Genomic DNA, 26,076 nt, shown 5'->3' with positions numbered 1-26,076 from the left:
AGCCATAGATCCGTCACAGCTGTCATCCCCATTCTCCACCAGTGCAGACACACACCTTGGTGGGCAACGTTAGTGGTCAGGCCTTTGGACACATTCTGGTGAGTACCTCACAGTTGCTGATGCACATCATGTGGAGGTAATAACGCCCAAGCGAGACAGCACTAGGAGGTCTGCTGGATCCCAGGACCAGTCAGATGCTGAGCCTCTGGAACAGGTTTACCCGGAGTTGATGCAGATGTTAGTGTGCAGCCGTGAGATTCAGAGGGTGATGTCAGCAACACTCCAGCAGGTCTACAGCCGATTTGCAGAGGCTACAGTGCAGGAGATTGCACTGGCAATGTATGGCACCGAGGCCAATACTGCTAGGGTGGAGACAACAGTGGAGAACCTGGTGCACGACATCAGCAGCGTTAGTGAAGGTGTCCAAGACATGGCCGAGACGACTGGCCCAAAGATTTGGAGACGCAGACCTGGGGGGCTCTTGGATGCAGGTGGTCATGGCTGAGCGCCTCAGTCGACTGTCCGACATGCTGGAAGACATGATCCAGTACCAGGCGGACTTTGATGAGGCACTGCGGGACATGTCTTGTCTCAGACAGGAATAGCCGATGCATTGCGGAGCATTTCCCTGATGCAGATTGGTATTGCTGAGGCACTACAGAGCGTTCACTCAGGAGCATCGCTGTGGACGTCAACATGATGCAGACACTGGGGAGCTGCCAGGTCTGCCAGGGCCAGATGTGCAGGGGCAGCTGAGAGTCAATCCAGCTAGCCTTCGTTCCGAGGTGAACCCCTGGTTCCTGTGGGCACCAGCTGGGAGGAGGGGCCGCTGGGTGACAACCCAGACTGATCCTATGGATTGGCGACGGTAGCCAACAGCTCCCCCAAGTTCCACATCTCTGATAAAGCCATGGCTCGCAGCCAGCACTTGGAATAGGGTGGCACGGCTGTGCATGTGCTGCCAAAGGCACTTGGGGCCCTCGGGCACCAGAGAATGACTGCTAGGGGCATCAAAGGCCACGGGATATAGCAAGTAGCCTCCACCTCTGATGTGCATTCTGGTGATAGACCTAGACTCAGTGGTAGAGCACGGAACACCAAGCATGTCATGGATCACTGAGAGGGCACTGGGAGGGTGGGAGTAGGTAGCTGAGGGCTAAAGAGGGGAGTGTGCGTTGGGGGTAGGGGGGAGACATTGGGGGTGCGGGGAGGGAGGGAGGGTGGGGAGAGGGGGCAGCACCATTGGGAGAGCGGGCCAGTGGTATACACTTTCCCAAAATGAATTTAAAAACTCTCACCAAAACAAATATGATGCCTCTGGCACTTTGTCCCGCGATGCGGGCCGACCACCAATCCCGCGCCCCATCCCGCAGACATGAGATCCTGGCCCCCTCCGTGCATCCCCCACCTGACACACCCTGCCCAACCACACCTGGCCACGGTGGGGTGGGGCTCTGCTCAATGGACTGCACACCCTGCACCCCAGTCACCCAAACAGAATGGCCAAAATCCGGCCGTGGACATGTGCCTGGGGCTGCGGCCCATGCTCTGGGTGATCGAAGGTTGGCCGCTACATCTGTGGTGCTGCCTCCCAGTGTTCAAGCACAGTCTCCATGCACCAAGATGCAATTGGGTGCTTCGGCAATGAGCCCCAGATGCTAGATGGCATCCCACCGATGGGAATCCACTTGGGATGTGTGAAGTGCTCACTTAATACAATTGCCAATTCCCCCTTAGCGATGGAATCCAGCAGCACGGCCAGAGGCCTCCGTGGTCAGTGGGAGTTATGGGTGGTTGTGGAGCAGACAGAAATTTGTTTTGAAATTTAGTGTACCCAATTCATTTTTTCCAATTAAGGGGCAATCGTGGCCAATCCACCTAGCCTGCACGCAAACACAGGGAGAATGTGCAAATTCCACACGGACCGTGACCCAAAGCCGTGATCGAACCTGGGACCTCGGCGCCATGAGGCCACAGTGCTAACCCACTGCGCCACCATGCTGCCCGACAGGAACTACGTTGACCCCCGGAACGGATACACATGATCCAGGATTGGCATGGAGAACCCGCGCATGGTTGCCCCTCCTCCCCAGCAGAGTCCCCCACTCAAGCTCCAATAACCCCCCAGCCCTGATACCTCCAGCCCCCCATGGCGGCCCACCCCCAATCGGGGTTGCAACCTCCCGGTTATTCCCCCACTCTCCTCCGAGCACGGGGGCAGCAAGTCCATTGTCCCCATGTTCGTTGCCTGTGAGCGAAGATGTCTAGTTACCTGCTCCGATACCCCCCAGTCCTGGATACCGCCCCCCCCCCCCCCCAGCACAGTGGCACCAAGCCCAGTGCCTCCAGGTTTAATGCCTGTGAGCGAAGATTGCTCCTCACCTCCTCGGGTCCCCGCAGCAGCTATTCTGCCACATTCATGTTTTTCAAAAGGTTTACTGATCGGCACCAGTATGACCACTTGGTCGGTGTTGTGTTATGCTGCTTCGTGTAGCATAAGCTGCTTTCTTGATGTATGCTTTGACAAAAGAAGTACCAGTCTATGAAATGAGTTCAACTTGTTTATTGAACTATTAACACAGTTCTTAAATGAGTTTGGCTCTCTGCTAATCTAGCTGTAGTAACTCAGTTGATCTTTACCAGCCTGCTCTAAGCCACCTGCTGGGTGTGATGCTGTTGATCAACCCTGATGTACTCTCTAGATGTCTGTCTGTGGTAAGAGGCAGAGCATGTGTGCCCTGTCCTTTTTATATGGGTTCTGAAGTGCCCCCTTGTGGTAATGCCACCTCTGGGTGTCCTGATTACCCACTGCTTGTGTCCTGTTCTAATGACCCATTGGCTGTATGTCTGCATGTCATAACATCTCTGGTGCTCCCTCTAGTGGTTACTTAGTTGTAGTGTATTTACTTAACCCCTTGTGTATATACAGTGATGCATATCACCACAGTGGGGTGTCCGCTGGATCACTGGGGGCCATTGACTAGGGGGTGGTTCCCATTAATTGTATGGAAATTGGGCATCAGTGGTGATTATTGGCTACGATGAGATCCTGATGTTGCCTATGGGAATAAGCTGGTTGCATTGCAAACAGTTTGGCGGATGGCGTGTTCTCATATTTGGCCTCTCCCACTGTGCACCGGATCTCGCTTGAGTGAAACAAGGCCACTGAATTGTGCCTTAGAACTACCAGACACAATTTAAGAATAAGTGATCTCCCTTTTAGGACAGAGACAGTGAGAATTTTCCGCTCTCAAAGTTGTTAGTTTTGAAAATATCTTCCACAAAGAAGAGTGGAAACTGGGTCATTGAATTTATTTAAGGCAGAGTTGGACAGATGTTTGATAAATTTAGGGATACTGTGGACAGGATACTCCCGCAATTGGCGGGATTGCCTGACGCCGGCGCCAAGAACAACACAAACCACTCCGACATCGGGCCAACAGGAAGTTGCCGGCGGCGGAGGGGATGGTGCCGCGCTGGAGGGGATGGTGCCGCGCTGGAGGGGATGGTGCCGCGCTGGAGGGGATGGTGCCGCGCTGGAGGGGATGGTGCCGCGCTGGAGGGGATGGTGCCGCGCTGGAGGGATGGTGCCGCGCTGGAGGGGATGGTGCCGCGCTGGAGGGGATGGTGCCGCGCTGGAGGGGATGGTGCCGCGCTGGAGGGGATGGTGCCGCGCTGGAGGGGATGGTGCCGCGCTGGAGGGGATGGTGCCTCGCTGGAGGGGATGGTGCCGCGCTGGAGGGGATGGTGCCTCGCTGGAGGGGATGGTGCCGGCGGCGGAGGGGATGGTGCCGCGCTGGAGGGGATGGTGCCGCGCTGGAGGGGATGGTGCCGCGCTGGAGGGGATGGTGCCGCGCTGGAGGGGATGGTGCCGCGCTGGAGGGGATGGTGCCGCGCTGGAGGGGATGGTGCCGCGCTGGAGGGGATGGTGCCGCGCTGGAGGGGATGGTGCCGCGCTGGAGGGGATGGTGCCGCGCTGGAGGGGATGGTGCCGCGCTGGAGGGGATGGTGCCGCGCTGGAGGGGATGGTGCCACGCTGGAGGGGATGGTGCCGCGCTGGAGGGGATGGTGCCGCGCTGGAGGGGATGGTGCCGCGCTGGAGGGGATGGTGCCGCGCTGGAGGGGATGGTGCCGCGCTGGAGGGGATGGTGCCGCGCTGGAGGGGATGGTGCCGCGCTGGAGGGGATGGTGCCGCGCTGGAGGGGATGGTGCCGCGCCATCCTCGCCGAAGGTCAGGTGCGAGTTGGCACATCGCAGAACCGCCGGCGTGGTTCCGTGAATGCACAGACCAGCCGGCGTGTTTCCTGCGCATGTGGAGGGGGGTATCTTCTCTGGGCCGGCAATTGCGGAGCCCTACAGAGGCCGGTGCGGAAGGAAGGAGTGCCCTCATGGCACAGGTCCGCCCGCAGATCGGTGGGCCCCGATCGCGGGCCAGGCCACAGTGGGGGCCACCCGGGGCCAGATACCCCCCCCCCCTGAGGAATTCAGTAGCTGGCCTACAAGCCAGGACCCGCCATGTGGGACCATGTCCATTTCACGCCAGTGGCACTGGCCAGGAACCGACGGCAGTTCGGCCCATCACAGCCTGGAGAATTCCCGGGAGGGCCGCTGCCAACGGCCTCCGACCGGCACGGTGTGATCCCTGCCCCCGCCCAAAAACTGGCACCGGAGAATACGGCAGCCGGCATCGGAGCGGCGGGGTGGGTTTCGTGCCGCCCCCCGACGATTCTACGACCAGGCGGGAGGTCGGGGAAACCCGCCCTGTTTGTCATTAGTGCAACAAGAAGGGGCATTTAGTGAAGAAAAACAGGGGTGCAAAGCACTAGACAAAGGCCGAGCAAGAAATTTAAATTCGAAGAAGCCTCAATCAGATATGCATCATTTTGACAGGTCACAGCAGGCAGTGGAGCACATACTGAATGTCAACGAGGCACGAGATGAGCCTTTTTGAACTACAGTGGTGGTCAATAGTATGCAAACCAAGATGGACATGGACAAAGAAGCCTATGCGTCCATAATTAGTGAAGAGACCTACAAGTCGACCTCGGACTCAAATAGAGCACCAGCCCCTACTCCAGATTAATCTTCAGATTTACACTCAAGAGTTCACTTGCGGGATTCTCCTCTTCGCCGACAGTGCACCCAGGCCAACGGGTTGCCTGAAGGCCTGGGATGGCCTCAATGGAACACCCCATTAGCCAGTTGTGGGAACGGAGAACCCTGCTGCTGGTGGGGGTGCGCTGCACCGGAAAGCGGGCTGGCAGGACAGAGAATCCCTCCTCATATCTTTGATTGGGGTGTCGAAAGTCTATATTGCGTATTTATTCATAGAATTTACATTTACAGTGCAGAAGGAGGCTATTCGGCCCATCAAGTCTGCACCGGCTCTTTTTTTTTAAAGAGCACACTACCCAAGCCCGCACCTCCACCCTATCCCCATAACCCAGTAATCCCACCCAACACTAAGGGCAATTTTGGACACTAAGGGCAATTTAGCATGGCCAATCCACCTAACCTGCACATCTTTGGACTGTGGGAGGAAACTGGAGAACCCGGAGGAAACCCACGCACACACGGGGAGAATGTGCAGACTCCGCACAGACAGTGACTCAAGCCAGAATCGAAACTGGGACCCTGGAGCTGTGAAGCAATTGTGCTAACCACTGTGCTACCATGCTGCCTTATGGTGAAGAATCAAGAGTATGTCACCTCGTGGTCAAAGAGGAGGGGCCACATTTGCTGGGGCATGACTGCCTGAGCACAATTCCAAGATTAAGCACACAAGGGTGACTGAAGATGTTGTCAAGAAGTATCCGGATGTGTTCAGGGATGAACTGGGCACATTGCGTGGTACTATTGTGAATATGTACATAGATCCTTGGGCTACTCCTTGTTTTTCAAGCCAAAGACTGTGCCCTATGCCATAAGAAGGAAAGTGGAGGAGGAATTGGACGTGCTGCAAAGGCTTAGAATCATTGAGCCTATTCAGGTTTCTCAATGGGCAGCTCCAATCGTTCCTGTCCTTAAAAATGATGGTGCAGTGCATATATGCAGTGACTACAAGCTTGCCATTAATCAGGTTTCCAAGTTAGATGCTTATTCATTCCCCAGAGTGGAAGATTCATTTGTAACTCTTGCAGAAGGCATGACACTTTCAAAATTGGACATGTGTCAGGCATATCAATATTTGCTGGAGGAATATTGTAGGCATCATAATGCATAAAGGGTTGTTCAAATATAATTGTTTGTTTTTTGCCTTATTCTCCTGTCCAGTGATATTTAAAAGGACAACCTGTTACAAGGCTTTCCTCAGACTGCAGTGGATGACATCTTAATTACAAGGAAGACTGAGGCAGAACACCTCAGCAATCTGGATCATGTTTTAAAAAGGTTATCAGAGGCAGGATTGCATCTGAAGAGGAGCAAGTGGATTTTCCAGGCACAAAATGCAGAGTATCCCGGCCACAGAATCATTGTACAAGGATTATCTCCTGTGGAGGAGAAAATTAGAACCATTAAGGAAGCTTTGGAGCCCAGGAATGCGTCAGAGCTCGTTATTTTTGGGCTTGGTAAACCATTATGGAATGTTTTTGTCAGACCTGTCAAAAGTGTTGGCTCCCCTATAATTACTTCTGTAGAAAAAGACGAAATGGAAGTGGGAGACCACAGGATAAGGCTGCTCAATTGGCTGATGTGCTAGTTCACTTTGATTCAGACAGGGAACTTAACCTGTCGTGCAATACCTCATCCTACAGAGTGTGGGCAGTACTTTCTCATTTAATTGAGGATGGATTTAAAAGCTCATCAGTTTTGCAAATAGGACAAAGTTGGACAAAGATCTAGCTATCATTTTTACGGTGAAAAGATTCTATGGTCATCTGTTCACCAAAAGTACTGACCACAAGTGGTTGATGAGTCTTTTTAGTGAGTCTAAAAGCATTCCGCCCATGGCCTCAGCAAGAATATAGCACTCGGCACTTACGTTATGAGCTTATCAGTACAAAATTGTGTACAGAGCAGGGGAAGACAATGCAAATGACACGTTGAGTCATCTCCCCTTACCCGATTTGCTATCTAAGGTATTGTGTCCTCCTGAGTCAATTTTCTTGCATGAGAGACTTGCACATTCTCCATTAAGTGCAAAGCAGATTAAGCAGTGGCTCAAGACTGGAGATGAATTGACAGTGGTAGGGGGAGGATCCATTCATCATGGTCCATGTAGTCACCAACAATATAAACCAGACAAGTAAAGAGGTTCTACATAGTCAGTATGAGGAACTAGACACCAAATTAAGAAGCAGGACCTCAAAGGCAATAATCGCTGGTTTATCTCTCAATCCATGTGGAAAGTGGCAGATAGCAAATAAGATTAGAGAAATTAATGCATGGCTCGAAGACTTGTGGGAGAAGTGGGTTCCAGTTCATGGAGTATGGGCACCAGTACTGGGAAAAGTGGGAAATATACCATTGAGATGGTTTGATCCTGAACCTTGCTGGGATACTGTTCTGAGGAGCTGCATAACTAAGGAAGTAGAGGTTAAACAAATTGTGTGGACACGTTTTCACATTTTGGAATAGTGGTAAATGTGGTAAAGAGTGGAGACAACGCAAGAGAGAAAGGAACTAATATGGGAAATGATAAACAGACCATGGCAGGAAGGGATAGAGGGAATTAATCTAAGAGTCAATCAGCAGATATTGCTAGAGGTTGCAAAAATAATAAAAGGACAAAACTCAAGGCGCCGTATCTGAATGCTCGCAGAATTTGAAACAAAACAGATGAACTGATAATGCAAATAGCAAGAAGTGAGTACAATCTGATTGCAATTACAGACATGACTGCAGGACGACTTCGATTGGGTTCTGACTGTTGAAGAGTACATGACATTTAAGGCAGACAAAAAGCAAGGAAGAGTTGGAGGGGTAACTCTATTAATTAATGAAGGTATCAGCACAATCGGGATGTATGACCTAAATTCAAGAAACCAGGATTAAGAAGCAGTTTGAGGAGAAATGAGAAATGATGAAGGCAAGAAGTCACTTGTGGGAGTGGTGGACAAGCTTCCAAACATGAACCACATGGTAGGATGGAGTATAAGGGAAGAAATAATGGGAGCTTGTCAGAAAGGCACAGTGATATCATGCTGGATTGTAATCCACATATTGACTGGAAAAATCAGATGGGCAAAGATAACCTAGATGAGGAGTTTATAGAATGTTTTCGGGATAGTTTTTTAGAACAGCACATTCCACAGCTAGACTGGTATTGTGCAATGCGATAAGATTAATTAATGGCCCTGGAGTGAGGATTGATGATGCCTTGCTAATAGCAATCATAATATGATTGAATTTTACATTCCGTTTGAGAGGGAAAAGATTGGGTGCAAGGCTAATATATTAAACTTAAATAAGGTCAGTTATGAGGGCATGCAAATAGAGCTAAGGTGAACTGAAAATGTAGGTTAAGGGATAGATTAATAAGGATGCAATGGGCAGATATTTATTTTGGAATACAAATAGATATATTCCATCAAGAAAGAAAAATTCCAATGGGATGAGCTACCATCCGTGTGCAACTAAAAAAAGTTAAATATACTATCTAACTTAAAGAAAAAAACATATAATGTTTTGTACATATAATGTACATATAATGTACATATAATGTACAGTGTGTGCAGGACACAATATGTGGATAGGCCGACAAGAGGGGGGGCCACATTGCATTTGGTACTGGGTAATGAACCAGGCCAAGTGTTAGAATTGTTTCTGTGACAGCACTTTGGAGATAGTGACCACAATTCGGTGTCTTTCACTATTGCAATGGAGAGAGATAGGGCCATACGGCAGGGCAAGGTTTATAATTGGGGGAGGAGTAATTATGATGCGATTAGTCAAGAATTAGGGAGCATATGATGGGAACAAAAACTGTCAGGGAAAGGCACAAATGAAAAGTGGAGCTTGTTCAAGGAACAAATACTGTGTGTCCTTGATAGGTATGTCCCTGTCAGACAGGGAGAAAATGGCCGTGTGAGGGAACCATAAAAGAGGTTGAATGTCTTGTCAAGAGGAAAAAGGAAGAGTATGTAAGGATGAGGAAACAAGGTTCAGTTGGGTCGCTTGATGGTTACAAGGCAGCAAGGAATGAGCTAAAAAAAAAAGGGCTCAGGAGAGCTAGGAGGGGACATGAGAAGTCCTTGGTGGGTTGGATCAAGGAAAACCCCAAGGCTTTTTACTCTTATGTGAGAAATAAAAGAATGACCAGGGTGAGGTTAGGGCCGGTCAACGACAGTAGTGGGAACTTGTGCATGGAGTCAGAAGAAATAGGAGAGGCGTTGAATGAATACTTTTCTTCAGTGTTCACCAAGGAGAGGGGCCATGTTTTTGAGGATGAGAGTGTGATACAGGCGGATAGGCTGGAGGAGATAGACGTTCTTAGGAAGGATGTATTAGCAATTTTGAAAAACCTGAGGGTCGACAAGTGCCCTGGGCCAGATGGGATCCTAGGATTCTTTGGGAGGCAAGGGATGAGATTGCAGAGCCTTTGGCTTTGATCTTTGGGTCCTCACTGTCCACGGGGATAGTGCCAGAGGACTGGAGAGTGGCGAATGTTGGTCCTCTGTTCAAGAAAGGGAATAGGAATGACCCCGGTAATTATAGGCCAGTTAGTCTTACTTTGGTTGTCGGTAAGTTAATGAAAAAGGTCCTGAAGGATAGGATTTATGACCATTTGGAAAGATGCAGCTTAATCCGGGATAGTCAACATGGATTCATGAAGGGTAAGTCTTGCCTCACAAATTTGATTGAATTGTTTGAGGAGGTATCTAAGTGTGCAGATGAAGGGAGAGCAGTTGATGTCATATGCATGGATTTTAGTAAGGCGTTTGATAAGGTTCCCCATGGTCGGCTCATGAAGAAAGTAAGGAGGTGTGGGATAGAGGGAAATTTGGCCAATTGGATAAGTAACTGGCTATTACATAGAAGACAGAGGGTGGTGGTGGATGGAAAATTTTCAGACTGGAGACCAGTTACCAGCGGTGTACCACAGGGATCAGTGCTCGGCCCTCTGCTATTTGTGATTTTTATCAATGACTTGGAGGAGGGGGCTGATGGGTGGGTCAGTAAATTTGCTGATGACACCAAGATTGGTGGAGTAGTGGATGAGGTGGAGGGCTGTTGTAGGCTGCAAAGAGACTTTGATAGGATGCAGAGCTGGGTCGAAAAATAGCAGATGGAGTTTAACCCTGAGAAGTGCAAGGTGATTCATTTTGGTAGAAAAAATTTGAATGCGGATTACAGGGTCAACAGCAGGGTTCTGAGGAATGTGGAGGAACAGAGAGATCTTGGGGTTCATGTCCACAGATCTCTGAAGATTGCCACTCAAGTGGATAGAGCCATGAAGAAGGCTTATAGTGTGTGTTAGCGTTTATTAACAGGGGGCTTGAGTTTAAGAGCCGTGGGGTTATGCTGCAACTATACATGACCCTGGTGAGACCACATTTGGAGTATTGTGTGCAGTTCTGGTCACCTCATTATAGGAAGGATGTGGAAGCATTGGAAAGGGTGCAAAGGAGATTTACCAGGATGCTGCCTGGTTTGCAGGATAGGTCTTATGAGGAAAGGTTGAGGGAGCTAGGGCTTTTCTCTTTGGAGCGGAGGAGGATGAGAGGCGACTTAATAGAGGTTTATAAGATGATGAGGGGGATAGATAGAGTGGACATTCAGAGACTATTTCCTCGGGTGGATGTAGCTGTTACGAGGAGGCATAATTATCAGATTCAGGGTGGAAGATATAGGAGGGATGTCCGAGGTAGATTCTTTATTCAGAGAGTGTTTGGGTGTGGAACGGACTGCCTGCTGTGATAGTGGAGTTGGACACTTGAGGAACTTTCAAGCGGTTATTTGATAGGCACATGGAGCACACCAGAATGACAGGGAGTGGGATAGCTTGATCTTGGTTTCGGACAATGCTCGGCACAACATCGAGGGCCGAAGGGCCTGTTCTGTGCTGTACTGTTCTATGATGAATGATGTACCGCAGGGATCAGTGCTTGGGCCTCAACTTCTTACAATTTAGATAAATGACTCAGATGAAAGGACAAAAGGTATGGCTGTTAAATGTACCAATGATACAAAGATAGGGTATAAAAATAAGTTGTGAATTGGGCATAAGGAGTCTACAAAGGAATACAAGTAGGTTAAGGGAATAGGGAAAGTTGTGTAAATGGAGTAGAATGTGGGGAAATGTGAAATTGCCCATTTTGGCAGGAAGAACAATACAGAAGTATATTATCTAAATGGTGGGAGATTACAGAGCTCTGTGATGTAGGTAGATCTAGGTGTCCTTGTGCATGAATCACAAAATGTTAATATGCAGGCACAATACGTATTTAGGAAAGTTAATAGACTATTATTGTTTATTGTGAGAAGAATTGAATACAAAAGTAGTGAGGTCATGCGTCAGTTATTCAGGGCATTGATGAGGCCACATCTGGAGTATTGTGTACAGTATCGGTCTCCTTACTTAAGGAAAGATGTAAATGCGTTGCAAGCAGTTCAGAAAGGACTTAACAGACTAATACCAGGAATGGGTGGGTTATCTTATGAGGAAAGGTTGAACAGGCTAGGCTTGTATCTATTGGAGTTTAGAAGAGTATGAGGTGACTTGATTGAAACATACAAGATATTAAGGGGTCTGGGCATGATGGATGTGAAGAGGATAATTTCTCTTGTGGAAAAATGGAAAACTACTAGAGGACATTGTTTAAAAATAAGGGGATGGTGATTTAAGACACAGATGATGAGAATTTCTTTCTCACAGAGTCTCTGGAACTCTCTTCCTCAAAAGGCAGTAGAAGCAGAGTCATGGAGAATTTCAGAGATTCTTGATAAGCAATGGCTGAAAGGTTATCGGAGTAGGAAGGAATATGAAGTTCGAAGTTTCAATCTGATAAATAATAATCTTATTGAACGGTGGAGCAGGCTCAAAAGGCTGAATGACCTAATCCTGTTCCTAATTTGTATATTCTGATGAGGGTGATGGTTCCTCTGGGAAGCACGGCCTGAGCCAAGTCGACAATATCATGCCTGGCCCATCTGCACAGGAGTGGATCAGCTACAGAGAAGTATTGAGGATGAAAAGGACCTTAAAGTGTATGTCCACAGAGGTGGCAGAACCCATAGATAAGGAACACTTAACTAAGGCAAAGTATAAAAGAACAGGGAGGTTAAGCTATTATCGTAGGAGATACGAGGTAAGGCACAGAGTACTATGCACAGTTTAACTTTTTTTTTCATAGAATTTACAGTGCAGATGGAGGCCATTCGGCCCATCGAGTCTGCACCGGCTCCTAGAAAGAGCACCCTACCCAAGGTTAATACCTCCACCCTTTCCCCATAACCCAGTAACCCCATCCAACACTAAGGGCAATTTTGGACACTAAGGGTAATTTCTCATGGCCAATCCACCTAACCTGCACATAGAACATAGAACATAGAACAGTACAGCACAGAACAGGCCCTTCGGCCCTCAATGTTGTGTCGAGCCATGATCACCCTACTCAAACCCACGTATCCACCCTATACCCGTAACCCAACAACCCCTCCTTAACCTTACTTTTATTAGGACACTACGGGCAATTTAGCATGGCCAATCCACCTAACCTGCACATCTTTGGACTGTGGGAGGAAACCGGAGCACCCGGAGGAAACCCACGCAAACAGGGGGAGGACGTGCAGACTCCACACAGACAGTGACCCAGCCGGGAATCGAACCTGGAACCCTGGAGCTGTGAAGCATTTATGCTAGCCACCATGCAACCCTGCTGCCCCTGCTACCCTGCTGCCCCAGGGTTAAGATAAACATAGGGACTCCACACAGACAGTGACCGAAGCCGGAATCGAACCTGGGACCCTGGAGCTGTAAAGCGATTGTGCTATCCACAATGCTACCGTGCTGCACTTTCCACAATGCTACCGTGCTGCCCATGTTATAGGAAGGATGTGATCTCACAAGATTGGATACAGAGGAGATTTACAGGGATGTTGCCAGGACTGGAGAATTTTCACTGATAGCCTGGGGTTCTTTGAAACAGAAGGGACTGAGGGAACATTTAACTGAGGTGTATAAAATTACCAGTGGCCTGAATAAAGTGACTATGAAAGATCAATTTCGCCTAGCAGAGAGATCATGGCGGGGGAAGGTGTGTGTGCATAGATTTAAAGATGTAGGTCTAAGGACCTGGAGGAAAGTTGAGAAATATTTTTTCCCAGAGCGCAGCGGGAGTCTGTTATTCACTCTCTGAAAGGTTTGTGGAGGCAAACTCTTTTAAAATTCTTTGCTATGTGGGCTGGCACAGTGGTTAGCACTGCTGCCTCACAGCACCCGGGACCAGGGTTCAATTCCAGCCTTCGGTGACTGCAGAGATGCATGTTCTCCCGTGTCTGCGTGGGTGCTCCAGTTTCCTCCTACAGTCCAAAGATGTGCAGATTAGATGAATTAGCCGTGCTAAATTGCCCCCTCGTGTCCAGGGATGTGCAGGTTTGGTGGGGTTACAGGAATGCAGTGGATATGGTGAGGGCTTGGGTCCTTGTTTCAGAGGACCGGTGAGACTCAATGGGCCGAATGGCCTCATTCTGCACTGTCAGAATTCTATGATTCTATGTTTATCTTAAGTGCTGTAACCGACGGGTCTGCAAACCAAGAACTGGAAAATGAATTAAGCTGGATCGCTTTTATTTGAATAACACAGACTTGAAGGACGGAATGACCTCCTTCAGTACCTTAAATTTCAATGTTTCTGTGATTTGGATGAGTTACTTACACATCCTATTGCTGCAAAATTGCGAGTAGTCCTCACCTTTAATATCTTTGTCCTCCAGAAATTTTGAAACAGTTTCGATTGTGCCAGTTTGTACTAGACCATGGATGTTGTCAAAAGTGATATCATCTTGAAAACCTTCACCAATTAACTGTATAATGGTATCCTCATACTGGTTACTGAACACTGTCAGGTACAGTGCTCCTGCAAAATGTTGAGTCATGTTTGGTTGGAATGTAACATCAAACGTTGTTTCTTCTCCACTGTTAAGGTTGATAACGCGCATGCAACTTTCTTTTACTGTGTGGAAAATAAAACAAAATACAGCTTTATTCTAATACCAACTTTACAAATAATCTGAATTTATTTGAAATTAGAGGTATTAAAAAGGCCAGAATCAGATTATTCTGCAGGATGAGATTACAAATTAAGATCACCAGTGAGAAACTAACTAATAGAACAATTGGAAATATCTCTCAGAAATTTACGACACACAAGGAAATGCTTCACCATAATTATGCAGATCTTCAGCTAGAAAACCTGACCAAATTTCCCTCCATCTCTTCAAATTCTTCATTTTTGATTACTTCTCCATTTCCCTGGAAAGCGATACTGTAGTTTCTCTCCCAATGATACATTCAGGGCGGAATTCTCCGCTCCCTCGATAAATCGGGAAGGCCGTCGTGAACTCGACCGAGTTTCACAACAGCCTCCGAGGCTGCTCCTCTCACCTTATTCACCCCCACCCGGGGGGCTAGGAGCGGCACGCCGAGAATGACGCGACGGCGGCGCCTAAGTGATGTCAGCCACGCATGTGCAGGTTGGCCGGCTCCAACCCGCGCATGCGCGGCTGACGTCACGACGGCTGACTGCTCAAACCCGCGCATGCGCGGTTGCCATCTTCCCCTCCGCTGCCCTGCAAGACGTGACGGCTTGATCTTGCGGGGCGGCGGAGGGGAAAGAATGCGTCCCTTTGAGATGCCGGCCCGACGATCGGTGGGCACCGATCGCGGGCCAGTCCCCTCCCGAGCACGGCCGTGCTGCTCACTCCCCTCTCCGCCCCCCACAAGCTTCAAACCAGCCTTTGGCACCATGTTCACGACGGCAGTGACCAGGTGTGGTTGCCGCCGTCGTGAACCGGTCGCGAACGGCAGGTTGCTCGGCCCATCTGGGTCGGTGAATCGCCGGTCGCCGCGAAAAACGGCGAGCGGCGATTCTTACGAGCGGGGGGTGGGAGAATCGCGGGGGGCGCCAGGGGGGGCGTGTCGTGAGTCGCCCGGCCCTCCTGCGTTTCTCCCACCCGGCGTGGGGAGCGGAGAATCGTGCCTTCAGTGTTCAAAACCCCTGCCAAAATACTTTTTCTAATTTCTCCGTTCCTTGATATGACGATAATCCCGAGTGCAGGCCTCGTAACTACTGACTTGTGAAGCAATGCAAGCAAGGGAATTCTTATTGGGAAACCAGTATGGCTCTGTTTAAGCTGCAGGCTAAAGTAGTAAAAATTGACAGAATAATTGTCTCAAAGGCTTAAGCAAAGTGGCAGGAGAAGGAAGTCAAGAAAAATGGTGCAGAGAATGTGATAAATTTGTCTAGTGATCGTGCATGCTAGGCCTTCAAAAATATGTCTGTGTTCTACTCATTCTTTCAGAACATTGGACATTCATCACATATGAGTTTGAAGATTACTCAGTATAATATCTGTCGGAATGCTGGAAAACTGAGTACACAACAAAATGACAAAACGCAACATTCATTTACTTTGGGTCCAAACAGGCCTTCTCACAGTATCTATGTCACTGGCAGGAGAGGACTGCCCTAATATGTGTTTGATTATTTTGTTCTCATTGGAATTGGTAGAGGAGTCCCAGCAGAAATGTGAAATATTAATACCACCCTGTGCCCTGTTGTGGAGGGAAGGGTTACCTTTGACACCAGCATTTTAAGATCAGTAGTTTAACATTAACATCTGTTAAAATATCCAGAGCAAACATCAGGTGCCAAGTCAGGTGTACCTTACTAAAAATAAATGAACAAATAGAAAACTATGACCCGCCTCAACCCTGGTCTCAGTCAGAATACACCGCCAACCTGACCAACATCCACACCTGAACTTCCTCCTCTTTCAAGAGGGCATTGGCGAGCATTTATTTGTATTGCATTGGTCTATAATTAAGCTCAGCCAATTACTGAAGTGGTTTATCATTGGCTTCTTCTGACCAGGATACTCTCCTGCTCTTACTGCCTATGTACTGGAAGGATTTACAGGCTGATAATCAACATATTTGGCCGTATTACGAGCATCTTTCCTCGTAACACGAGGAACCCAGAACTTCTGGTCTAGAGGTATGGAAACTACCCACTGTGCAACCAGACCTCCTTTGCGTGCTCTGACCCAGTCTATATTCTAAATTACATGCTTTGTCCTGTTCTGTTCCTTATAAAATAAGCTGGTGCGAGAAGCAGTTTTCTGTTTGTTACCTTTTTCTGGGTTATCTTCTTTAATATACTTGGATTTAGGATAAATACATTTGGTTCCAATACATTCTTTCAGCGAAAACACTCCACGTGTGTCAGAGACGTTGACAGATACCTAGCAAGAAAGACATGCAGCAGATATATTATTTATATGCAATTGTCACACTTATGGATAAATAAACTTGGAAATATTAAATTGCCCTCCCTCCCATTTTTCTCAAAATACAAATGATCCTACAGATACTAATGAACAGATATTTGATAGGATAAATAATAAGGGTATAGGTTTTACAAAACAAACATCACGTCTTTATCTCGCTTGCTATTGTGTTACACTCATATGATCTCACCTAAACATTTTTGCCTGAAGTATAAACTGTTTAGAGCCAGATACTGTTATCAAGGACGAATTCTATCAAGGGAAAAGTTGTACTTTACATATAAATGGATATTGGTAAAGCATTGCCCGTGAGGAACTGGGCCCTCAGGACATCATTCAAAAAGAAATATACACTGCTTGATTGAAAATTCGAAGGACATTTACTCACAAAATGCCCAATAGTATACTTTCTAGAGCCTCAGCAGACCCTCTGGTGAATAGCTCACTGGTCTGCACACAGATGGGGAGATATTAGAAAACCAAAAGCATGGACTTCCCTGCCAGATTCCCATACCTATTAATCAGCCAAACATATTCCTTCAAAAGGAAATAGATGTAATACCTCACTTCAATTTCCACTGTGTATGGCAGTGAGACTGAATTATTTTTGGAAACAGCAGAGGTCACAGGGGGCAATTATGGGAGTTGGGGGTTAATTATATGTAACACGGTGAGCACAAATTAGGTACTCACCGGTATTCATATACATAGGGCCCGATTCTCCGCTCCCCACGCTGGGTGGGAGAATCGTGGGACGGTCCCCCGACTAATTTCACGCCCCCCTGGCGTCCCCCGCGATTCTCCCACCCCCGCTCAGAAGAATCGCGCTCGCCGTTTTTCACAACGACCAGCGATTCTCCGACCCGGATGGGCCGAGCGGCCTGCCGTTCACGACCGTTTCACAACGGCGGCAACCACACCTGGTCACTGCCGTCGTGAAATCGCCATGAGATGCCCGTTTTGGGGCTTGTAGGGGGCCTGGTGGGGAATGAGCACCACAACTGTGCTTGGGAGGGGACAGGCCGGGTGCTCATTCCCCACCAGGGCGCCGATGAGTGCTGATCCACAAGAACATGGACCAGGTGGAACAACACCGGAGGGCTCTCTCAGGCCATTGGAGGCCACTGGGTGGCCGGGGTGAGTGCAGGGTTGCCCCCTGGCCCTCCCTATGGAATTCAGGCACTTTGGCACTGCCCAGTTAGCAACTTGGCACTGGGTCATAAATTAATTTAGAAATTTGTCGGGAGAATCGTACCCTAGAAATCCACCTATTTTCTTCTTAAATATATTCAGTGACTTGGCCTCCACAGCCTTCTATGGTAGATAATTCCACAGGTACACCAACCTCTGGGTGAATAAATCTCTCCACATTTCAGTCCTAAACGACCTACCTCATATCCTGAAACTGTGACCCCATGTTCTAGATCCCCGGAGGCGAAATTCTCCACCCCCAGCAGGGTCGGAGAATCGCCTGGGGGTGCCTAAAATCCCGCCCCCGCCGTGGCAGAGATTCTCCGCCACCCGGGAAGTGGCGGGGGCAGGAATCTCGCCACTCCGATCGGAGAGGACCCTGCGGCGATTCTCCGGCCCGGATGGGCCACTTCGGAGGCCTCTCCCGCCGCCGAGGTTTAAACCACCTCTGGAACGGCGGGCTCAGCGGCGCGAGCAGGCCCCCGGGGTCCTGGGAGGGCGGGGGGGGGGGGGGGGGGGGGGGGGGGGGGGGGTGATCGAACCCCGGGGGGTGGAAGAATGAAGTTGAAAATGTGGACCTCCATTAATAATTTATCAAAGAGAAAACAAGGTGTGCCCTTGGTGATTTTATTTCCTGCCTAAATGCCCAAGAGGTCGAATCAGAATTTGGAAAATTGTGAGATTTTCAATGGAAGAAAATAACATAAACATAATCATAGAAAATAGGAGGCCTCCCCGTACAGGCGCCAGAATGGGCCCCCCCCCCCCCTCAGAGTCCGGGCCAGTGCCCTGGCTGCACTAGTTTCTTCCGCGTCCGCCACGGCCTCCACCATGGCGGACGCGGAAGAGAACCCCACATCGCGCATGCGCCGGCAGTGACGCCAGCCCCGCTGCCGGTCTTCAGGTGGCAACCGCTCCGGCGCGGGGCTGGCCCCCAAAGGTGGGGAGAATTCCCCACCTTTGGGGAGGCGCGACCCCTGAGTCGATGGTGCCACTCCCCTACTCCGGGACCCTCCATCACGCCGGGTAGAGGAGAATGCCGCCCCCCAGTAAAAGGAAACAGCATCCCTACATCCAGTCTGTCCAGCCCTGTCAGAATTAATGGGTGGAATTCACTGTTTCAGAAACTCCGCAAAGCGGAGAATCGGCGCCATTAGGGCCGGCGTGGTTGGCGCGGCGCCGGTCGGGGTATGCGCCGACTCTCCGGGACGGCATGGGCTGGCAAGCCGATTCTCCAGCCGGGATGGGCCGAGCGGGCGACAACAAAAAGCCAAGTCCTTCCAACGCCGTTCTAACGTTCTCAGATCCGGTGGGGCCTCAGCGTTGAAGAGTCCGGGGACGGCCTGTGGGAAGGGGGCTCCTCCGTCGTGGCCTGGCCCGCAATCGGGTCCAAGCGATCGGCTGGCAGGCCTCTCTGGCTGGGGGCCTCCTTTCCTCTGCGCTGGCTGCTGTAGCCCTGCGCCATTTGGCGTCCGGGCCGGCGCGGGGAAGAAGGCCACTGCGCATGCGCTAGTTGGCGCCGGCCTAACTGCGCATGCGCAGACCCCAAGGCACCGGGTTCATGCCGGGTTCGGCAGCTGGAGCTGCACGGGCTGCTTCAGCGCCGTGCTAGCCCCCTGTGGGCTTCCAGGTACTGTAGCTGGAGACACGTCGTGTATACATTCTGGTCCCGGGTAAATAGTCCTGGCTTCCCACATGAAGCAAGAGGAGCAAACCAAGGCCTTGAGCTCTCCTGTCATGTCCCCTTTTAAATTAAAGCTTTGAAGATGCTTGATGTTAGATTATATCCAATTCTCTATGGTCCTTCTTTCCTTGTCCTCGTTACTACCAATTATCGCCTGAATATATTATCAACCACAAAACATATTTTCAAACTATAAGTGATAAAAGTTGTAAAGACTTACCAACCTTACCCACTACTTATCAATCAACTCTCTCCCTTGTCACCTCAGCTACAGATTCTGTTTAAAATTCCCGAGTTTCAAACTCACTCTGGCTGTGTCTCACTGCAGATGTAGGGCGGGATTCTCCGACTGCCCCCGCCTGGTCAGAGAATCGCCGGGGGGGGGGGCGGCTTGAATCCAGCCCCCGCATGCTGCCGAATTCATCGGCGTCGGGGATTTGGCGGGGGCGGGAATTGTGCCGCGCCGGTTGCCGCGACCGCCCCCCTGGTGATTCTCCGGCCCGCGATGGGCCGAGTGGCCGCCCGTTTTTGGCGGTTTCCGCCGGCGTATGTTACGACAGGTACTTACCGGCGGGACATGGCTCCACGGGCGGCCTCCAGGGTCCTCGGGGAGGCGCGGGGAAATCTGGCCCCCGGGGTGCCCCCATGGTGGCCAGGACCGCGATCGGAGCCCACTGATCCGCAGCAAGCCTGTGCTGCGGGAGCACTCTATTCCTCCGCGCTGGCTGACCTAACGATATGCGATGGCCGGCGCGGAGATAATCCCCCCCCCTGCGCATGCACTGGGATGACGCCAGTACATGCTGGTGCTCCCGCTCATGCGCCAACCTGCGCCGACCGGCGGAGGCCCTTTGGTTGGCACGACGCAAACCGCTCCTGCGCCAGCCTAGCCCCTGAAGGTGCGGCCCAACGCCGGAGTGGTTCACGCCACTGCTTCGTGCCGGAGTTGCCCGCCCCGCCCGTTTCCGAAGAATCCCACCCGTGGTCTCTTCCCGTACCAGCCTCCCCGAACAGGCGCCGGAATGTGGCGACTAGGGGCTTTTCACAGTAACTTCATTTGAAGCCTACTTGTGACAATAAGCGATTTTCGTTTCATTTTCCCACTGCTCAAGCGCAAAGTTCACTCTCAGTGCGCTTTGAAGCCCCTTTCTTAAATAGACCTGGGATGGGTTGAGATGACTCAGATACAAATTAAACTTCAAAAGTATGTCATCCTGCCTCCTAATCTTCCTTATACCACAATTGCATGCCGCTACTTCTGAAAGGCACAACATACCCCTAAATTTTAGAGGTGATGGTATAGTGGTGTTGTCAATCGACCAGTAACCAGAGTTCTGTAGAAGGGACATATGGACCCGAAACATTAACTCTATTGCTCTCTCCACAGATGCTGCTAGACCTGCTGCATATATCCACGATTTTCTGTGTTTATTATTAGTTGTAATCCTGAGTCCCAAGGTAGTGCTCTTGGGACCCAGGTTCGAATCACACAACAGCAGATTGTGAAATTTTAATTTAATAAAATTTTGGAATTAAAAGTCTAATGATGACCATGAAATCATTAACCATTAAGGAAATCTGTCGTCCTTACCAGGTCTGGCCTACATGTCACTCCAGGACCACAGCAATGCGGTGACCTCTGAAATGCACTCTGAAATGGCCCAACAAGTTGGTCCGTTCAAGTGCAATTAGAGATGGGCAACAAATGTTTGCCCAGTCAGCGACAGCCATATCTCAATCATGACTGAAAAATGATAATCTTCACTTTACTTGCTATCCCTTCTTCCTCTCCCTCAAGTCTCTGACTTTCTAAATTTAGCCTGTCTTGAGGCTTGACAAACCTTTCACATCTTGGTCAGTCATTTTTGTAGGAATAGTAGTCTCAGTTGCTTTAGGTTGACTTTGTCGGTTTGACTGTGAAATTATAGTACTATATGTTTCCAGTACTTGATTGGCTCCATTTGATTCACTTTTTGGAAGTTACACCTCTCTTTATCAGCAACCTGTCTGTATTTTCATACACTGTGAGTGTGTCCCGTTGTTCTCAAAGGGAATGTGCACTTCATTTATTCCTGTTGTGGGTTTGGATTTTGTTTTCCCATGGGTCCACCATGTTCTCCCTGGATGTTTATGTTTCAAAAGTGGGATCTACTTTTCCACTCATTGCACAATTGCAGCCAAATATCCGTTTGCTCTTTAAAAATTTTTTTTCAAGCTTATCCAGGCGCCGGAATGTGGCGACTAGGGGCTTTTCACAGTAACTTCATTGAAGCCTACTCGTGACAATAAGCGATTTTCATTTCATTTTTTCATTTCATGAATCTTATCATTCAGCTTAGTGACTGTAATAATCATTATTACATTAACAGCAATGAATTTACTGTGAAAATCCTACTCGAGTGAGTTCAGTTGTATTTGCTTCAGAGTTATCTGTGATATCCTTGTACATGTTTAAAAACTTCACCTGGGCATTTAGTCCCTTTTAGAATCTTTCTTCCATGGTCACTGACTGCTCCTTAGATTCTACCAATTCATGCTTTAGATCAATCTGTTTATTAGAATTTTCATTTCTGCATTTAGGGCCTGGATCTGCTCCTCCATTCTGAGCATCTGCATCTTTCATGTTCTTCAGATTGGATCAATATTCAAGAATTTCATAGCTCTTTTCTTGCTGAAGTTCCAACATTTCATAAGCTCATATTATATACGTGAAAGTTGGTTCTCTATGCTCACCATTTCTTTCCCCAGTAGAATCTAATTTCTGTGTTATCTTGTAATCTCGCATTCTTTAATCTTACATATTCTCATTGTTTCTCAAACTGTTAACGCTCCTTTGTGAGACCTTCTATTTTTCCCAGAAATCGTTAATCTTTTGCTTCACATTCTCAGTTCTTGATGTTCATTTCGCCATTGACATTTTTCAAACACTCAATGGTTCTCAGTACGTTTCAGGCATCTAGTGATTCTTCTTCTAGTTGCTTGGGCTTCGGCTATTGATTTACATTTTCCAATCCTATTTCTGTCTTTCTTTCTCTGTCAGCAGCGGAAAATTTTCCTTCCGGCATTCACCGGAGGGTGGTACCGAAAAGCATTCTGGGAGAAATCAGTGCAGTCACCATAACTTGGAAGGGGATTGAGGAGGACCCACTGCCAAAGAACGGAATAGCCCCAAACATTACATTGCTGTTGTGTTTTCATCCCTCCTTTCTCCTCAAACCAAACAAAAACAGGGAGTGAGACAATACTTTAGGAGAGCACCAGGTCTGTGAGGGACACTATTCTGAGTGTGGATTTAAGAAGACAGCTGATTGGTGAGTACATTCTTTTGAGTGTTTTTATTTTATTAAAATAATTTAATATTTAATAGAAGGTTAGTCACGAGAGTTGGTGGGACTCGGTGTTCCACCTGCGGCATGTGGTCAATCATGAATGCTGACAACATCCTTGACAATTAGATCTGCAGGAAGGGTATCCAGTTGCACTTGCTGACTGAACGAATGGATCAGTTTGACCAGCAGCTGGAGCTACTAAGAAGCAACCAAATGGTGGAAAGCATCATAGATAGAAGTTATAGAGATGTGGTCATACCCAAGGTACAGGAAGAAAGGTGTGTGCCCGCGAGATGGGGCAGGCAGTCAGTGCAGGAGTCCACTGTGGCAGTGACCCTCTCTAAAAAGTATGCTCTTTTGGAGACTGATGAAGGGGATGGCCCATCAGTGACAGCAGCAGCAGTAGCCAGAACGGTGGCACCATGGCTGGCTCTATTGTACAGACGAAGCGGGGCAAAGCATATAGAGCAATTCAAATTGGGGATTCAATAGTCAGGAGCACACATAGGTGCATCTGTGGTCGTGCAAGAGATTCCCTGGTGCCAGGGTCATGGATGTCTCTGAGCGGGTACAGAGCATCCTGAAATGGGAGGGCAAACAGGCAGATGTCAGTGTTCTAATTGATACAAACGACACAGGCTGGAAGAGCAGCAAGGTCCTGCAAATACATTACAGGGGGTTAGGGAGTAAGCTAAAAATCAGGACCTCTAGGGTAGTCATTTCAGGATTATTCCCCATGCCACGTGCTAGTGAGGCTAGGAACAGAGAGATACTACAGTTGAATACATGGTGTAGGGGGGAGGACATCAGATATGTGGATCATTGGGATCTCTTCCAGGGAAGGTGAAAAAAAATGAAATGAAAACTGCTTATTGTCACAAGTCGGCTTCAAATGAAGTTACTGTGAAAGCCCCTAGTCGCCACATTCCGGCGCCTGTTTGGGGAGGCTGGTACGGGAACTGAACCATGCTGCTGGCCTGCCTTGGTCTGCTTTCAAAGCCAGCGATTTAGCCGTGTGCTAAACCAGCCCCTGAAGGTGGGATCTATACAAGCAAAACGGGTTTCACCTAAACTAGAGGGACACCAATATCCTGGCCTGGAGGTTTGCAAATGTGGTTCGTGAGGGTTTAAACTGGTATGACCGGGGTGGGAACTGGAGAAGCAGGCCAGCAAATGTAGAGACTAGGGAAGAGCTTGAAACTAAGACAAATATAGCAAAGAGGGAGAGCAGGCAAGGGAAGTCGCTGATCTCAGTGGGTCTGGAGGTTTGCTTCAACACAAGAAGGATAACAGATAAGACAAATTAACTTAGAACTCGGATTAATGTGGGGAATTATGAAATTGTTGCAATTATGGAGACATGGTTAAAGGAGGAACAGGACCAGCACCTTAATGTTCTGGGATATCAATGTTTTAGATGAGATAGAGGGGGTAGCAGAAAGAGTGGGGAAGATCAAATTCAGGTGTGAATTATACAGTCAATGACAGAACCTTTCGGAGCACTGACAAACAGAAGGATCTGGGTGTTTTTTTCCTACTATTTTGCCCAGCTGTACCTCTACATAAGTTTTCCAAACTCTCCCTTTGATTTGCCAACTCTGGAATTGAGGGTCATTATTTCTTCCTGGTACCTGTTTATTTGTCTCTGAAATGTATTTATTCAGAACTTCAATTTATTGTTTGCTTTCAAAGGTACACACTCAGCTTTAATCTTGTGCTTCAAATTTTCCAGTTTTGTTTCTTTCAGGTTACCTCAGATAGCTTCCTTCATTCACATCAATCTGCTTGCTTTGTAAAACCATCTATTGTTGCAGTTTGGGTACTGTGTCAGCATTTTCAAACTTTTTGGCTCCTCAGCCTTTTCTTTCCTTGGCGCTAAATTCAATGGCCTGTGCACTCAATTGAACTGACATGGTCTGTGAGCATCTTGTAGTTTGTTCTAGTATTGTCTCTCTCACTCTGAAGTTTTTTGTCTTCCTTGCTCGGGGGGTACTTGAGCTTTGGTGCTTATTCCAAACCTGCTGTTAGGGTCTCGCTCACCACCACTTGGAATTTAAAGTGTTTGTTGAAGCTTTTTGATACCTCACCAGATGTGACTGAAGACTCATCTATACATTGTTTTAAGATTACTTCATCCACAATGAAGCTTTCCTCCACCACAATCTCAAGCCGTTCATTGCAAATTCTAACCACCTATGATATTGCGAAGTAGAATGTGCTTGAAATTTTGAAAAGCATCAGGATAGATAAGTACCCTGGGGCAGATGGGATATACCCAAGGTTACTACGACAAGCAAGGGAGGAGATTGCTGCACCATTGGCGATGATCTTTGCGTCCTCACTCTCCACTGGAGTAGTACCAGATGATTGGAGGGAGACAAATGTTGTTCCCCTGTTCAAGGATGGGAATGGAGAAATCCCTGGGAATTGCAAACCAGTCTTACGCCTGTGGTGAGCAAAATACTGGAAAGGATTCTGAGAGATAAGATTTATGAGTATTTAGAAAAACATAGTTTGGTTAAAGATAGTCAGCATGGCTTTGTGAGGGGCAGGTCATGCCTCACAAGCCTCACTGAATTCTTTGAGGATGTGATGAGACACATTGATGAAGGTCGGGCAGTGGATGTGATATATATGGATTTCTGTAAGACATTTGATAAGGTTCCTCATGGTTGGCTCATTCAAAAAGTCAGTGGGCATGGGATACAGGGAAATTTGGATGTCTGGATACAGAATTGGCTGGCTGAAAGAAGACAGTGAGTGGTAGTGGATGGAAAGTATTCCGCCTGGAGGTCGGTGACCGGTGTTGTCCCACAGGGATCTGTTCTGGGATCGCTCTTTGCGGTTTTTATAAATGACTTGGATGAAGAAGTGGAAGGGTGGATTAGTAAGTTTGTTGATGACACGAACGTTGGTGGAGTTGTAGATAGTGTAGAGGGATGTTGCAGGTTACAACAGGACATTGACAGGATGGACATTGACAGGACATTGACAGAGGTGGGCTGAGAAGTGGCAGATAGGGTACAACATAGATAAATGTGAAGTGATTAATTTTGGAAGGTCGAATTTGAATGTTGAATACAGTGTGAAAGGCAGGATTCTTGGAAGTGTGAAGGAACAGAGGGATCTTGGGGTCCACGTGAGATCCCTCAAAGTTGTCACCCAGGTTGATAGGGTTGTTAAGAATGCGTATGCTGTGTTGGAATTGAGTTTAAGAATGACGAGGTTTTGCTGCAGCTTTATAGAACATAGAACAGTACAGCACAGAACAGGCCCTTCGGCCCTCAATGTTGTGCCGAGCCATGATCACCCTACTCAAACCCACGTATCCACCCTATACCCGTAACCCAACAACCCCCCCTTAACCTTACTTTTTTAGGGCACTACGGGCAATTTAGCATGGCCAATCCACCTAACCCG

The 26,076-nt window shown here is 48.5% G+C and overlaps 1 protein-coding gene across 1 annotated transcript in view; it reads right to left on the bottom strand.

The window, feature by feature from the left end:
* hydin (HYDIN axonemal central pair apparatus protein) overlaps positions 1 to 26,076 on the bottom strand; it is a 1,231,368-nt gene that overhangs the window by 7,911 nt on the left and 1,197,381 nt on the right. Inside the window, exons 64-65 of the mRNA XM_038807144.1 lie at positions 16,296 to 16,407; positions 13,857 to 14,117 (exon numbers count right to left, since the gene is read on the bottom strand). Coding sequence (XP_038663072.1) covers positions 13,857 to 14,117; positions 16,296 to 16,407 — 373 coding nt within the window. The remainder of the gene's footprint in view (positions 1 to 13,856; positions 14,118 to 16,295; positions 16,408 to 26,076) is intronic.

The sequence above is a fragment of the Scyliorhinus canicula genome, chromosome 9, assembly GCF_902713615.1.
Source record: "Scyliorhinus canicula chromosome 9, sScyCan1.1, whole genome shotgun sequence".
NCBI lineage: Eukaryota > Metazoa > Chordata > Chondrichthyes > Carcharhiniformes > Scyliorhinidae > Scyliorhinus > Scyliorhinus canicula.
The sequence above is the reverse complement of the archived record's forward strand: the minus strand, read 5'-3'. Positions and strand labels throughout refer to the sequence as shown.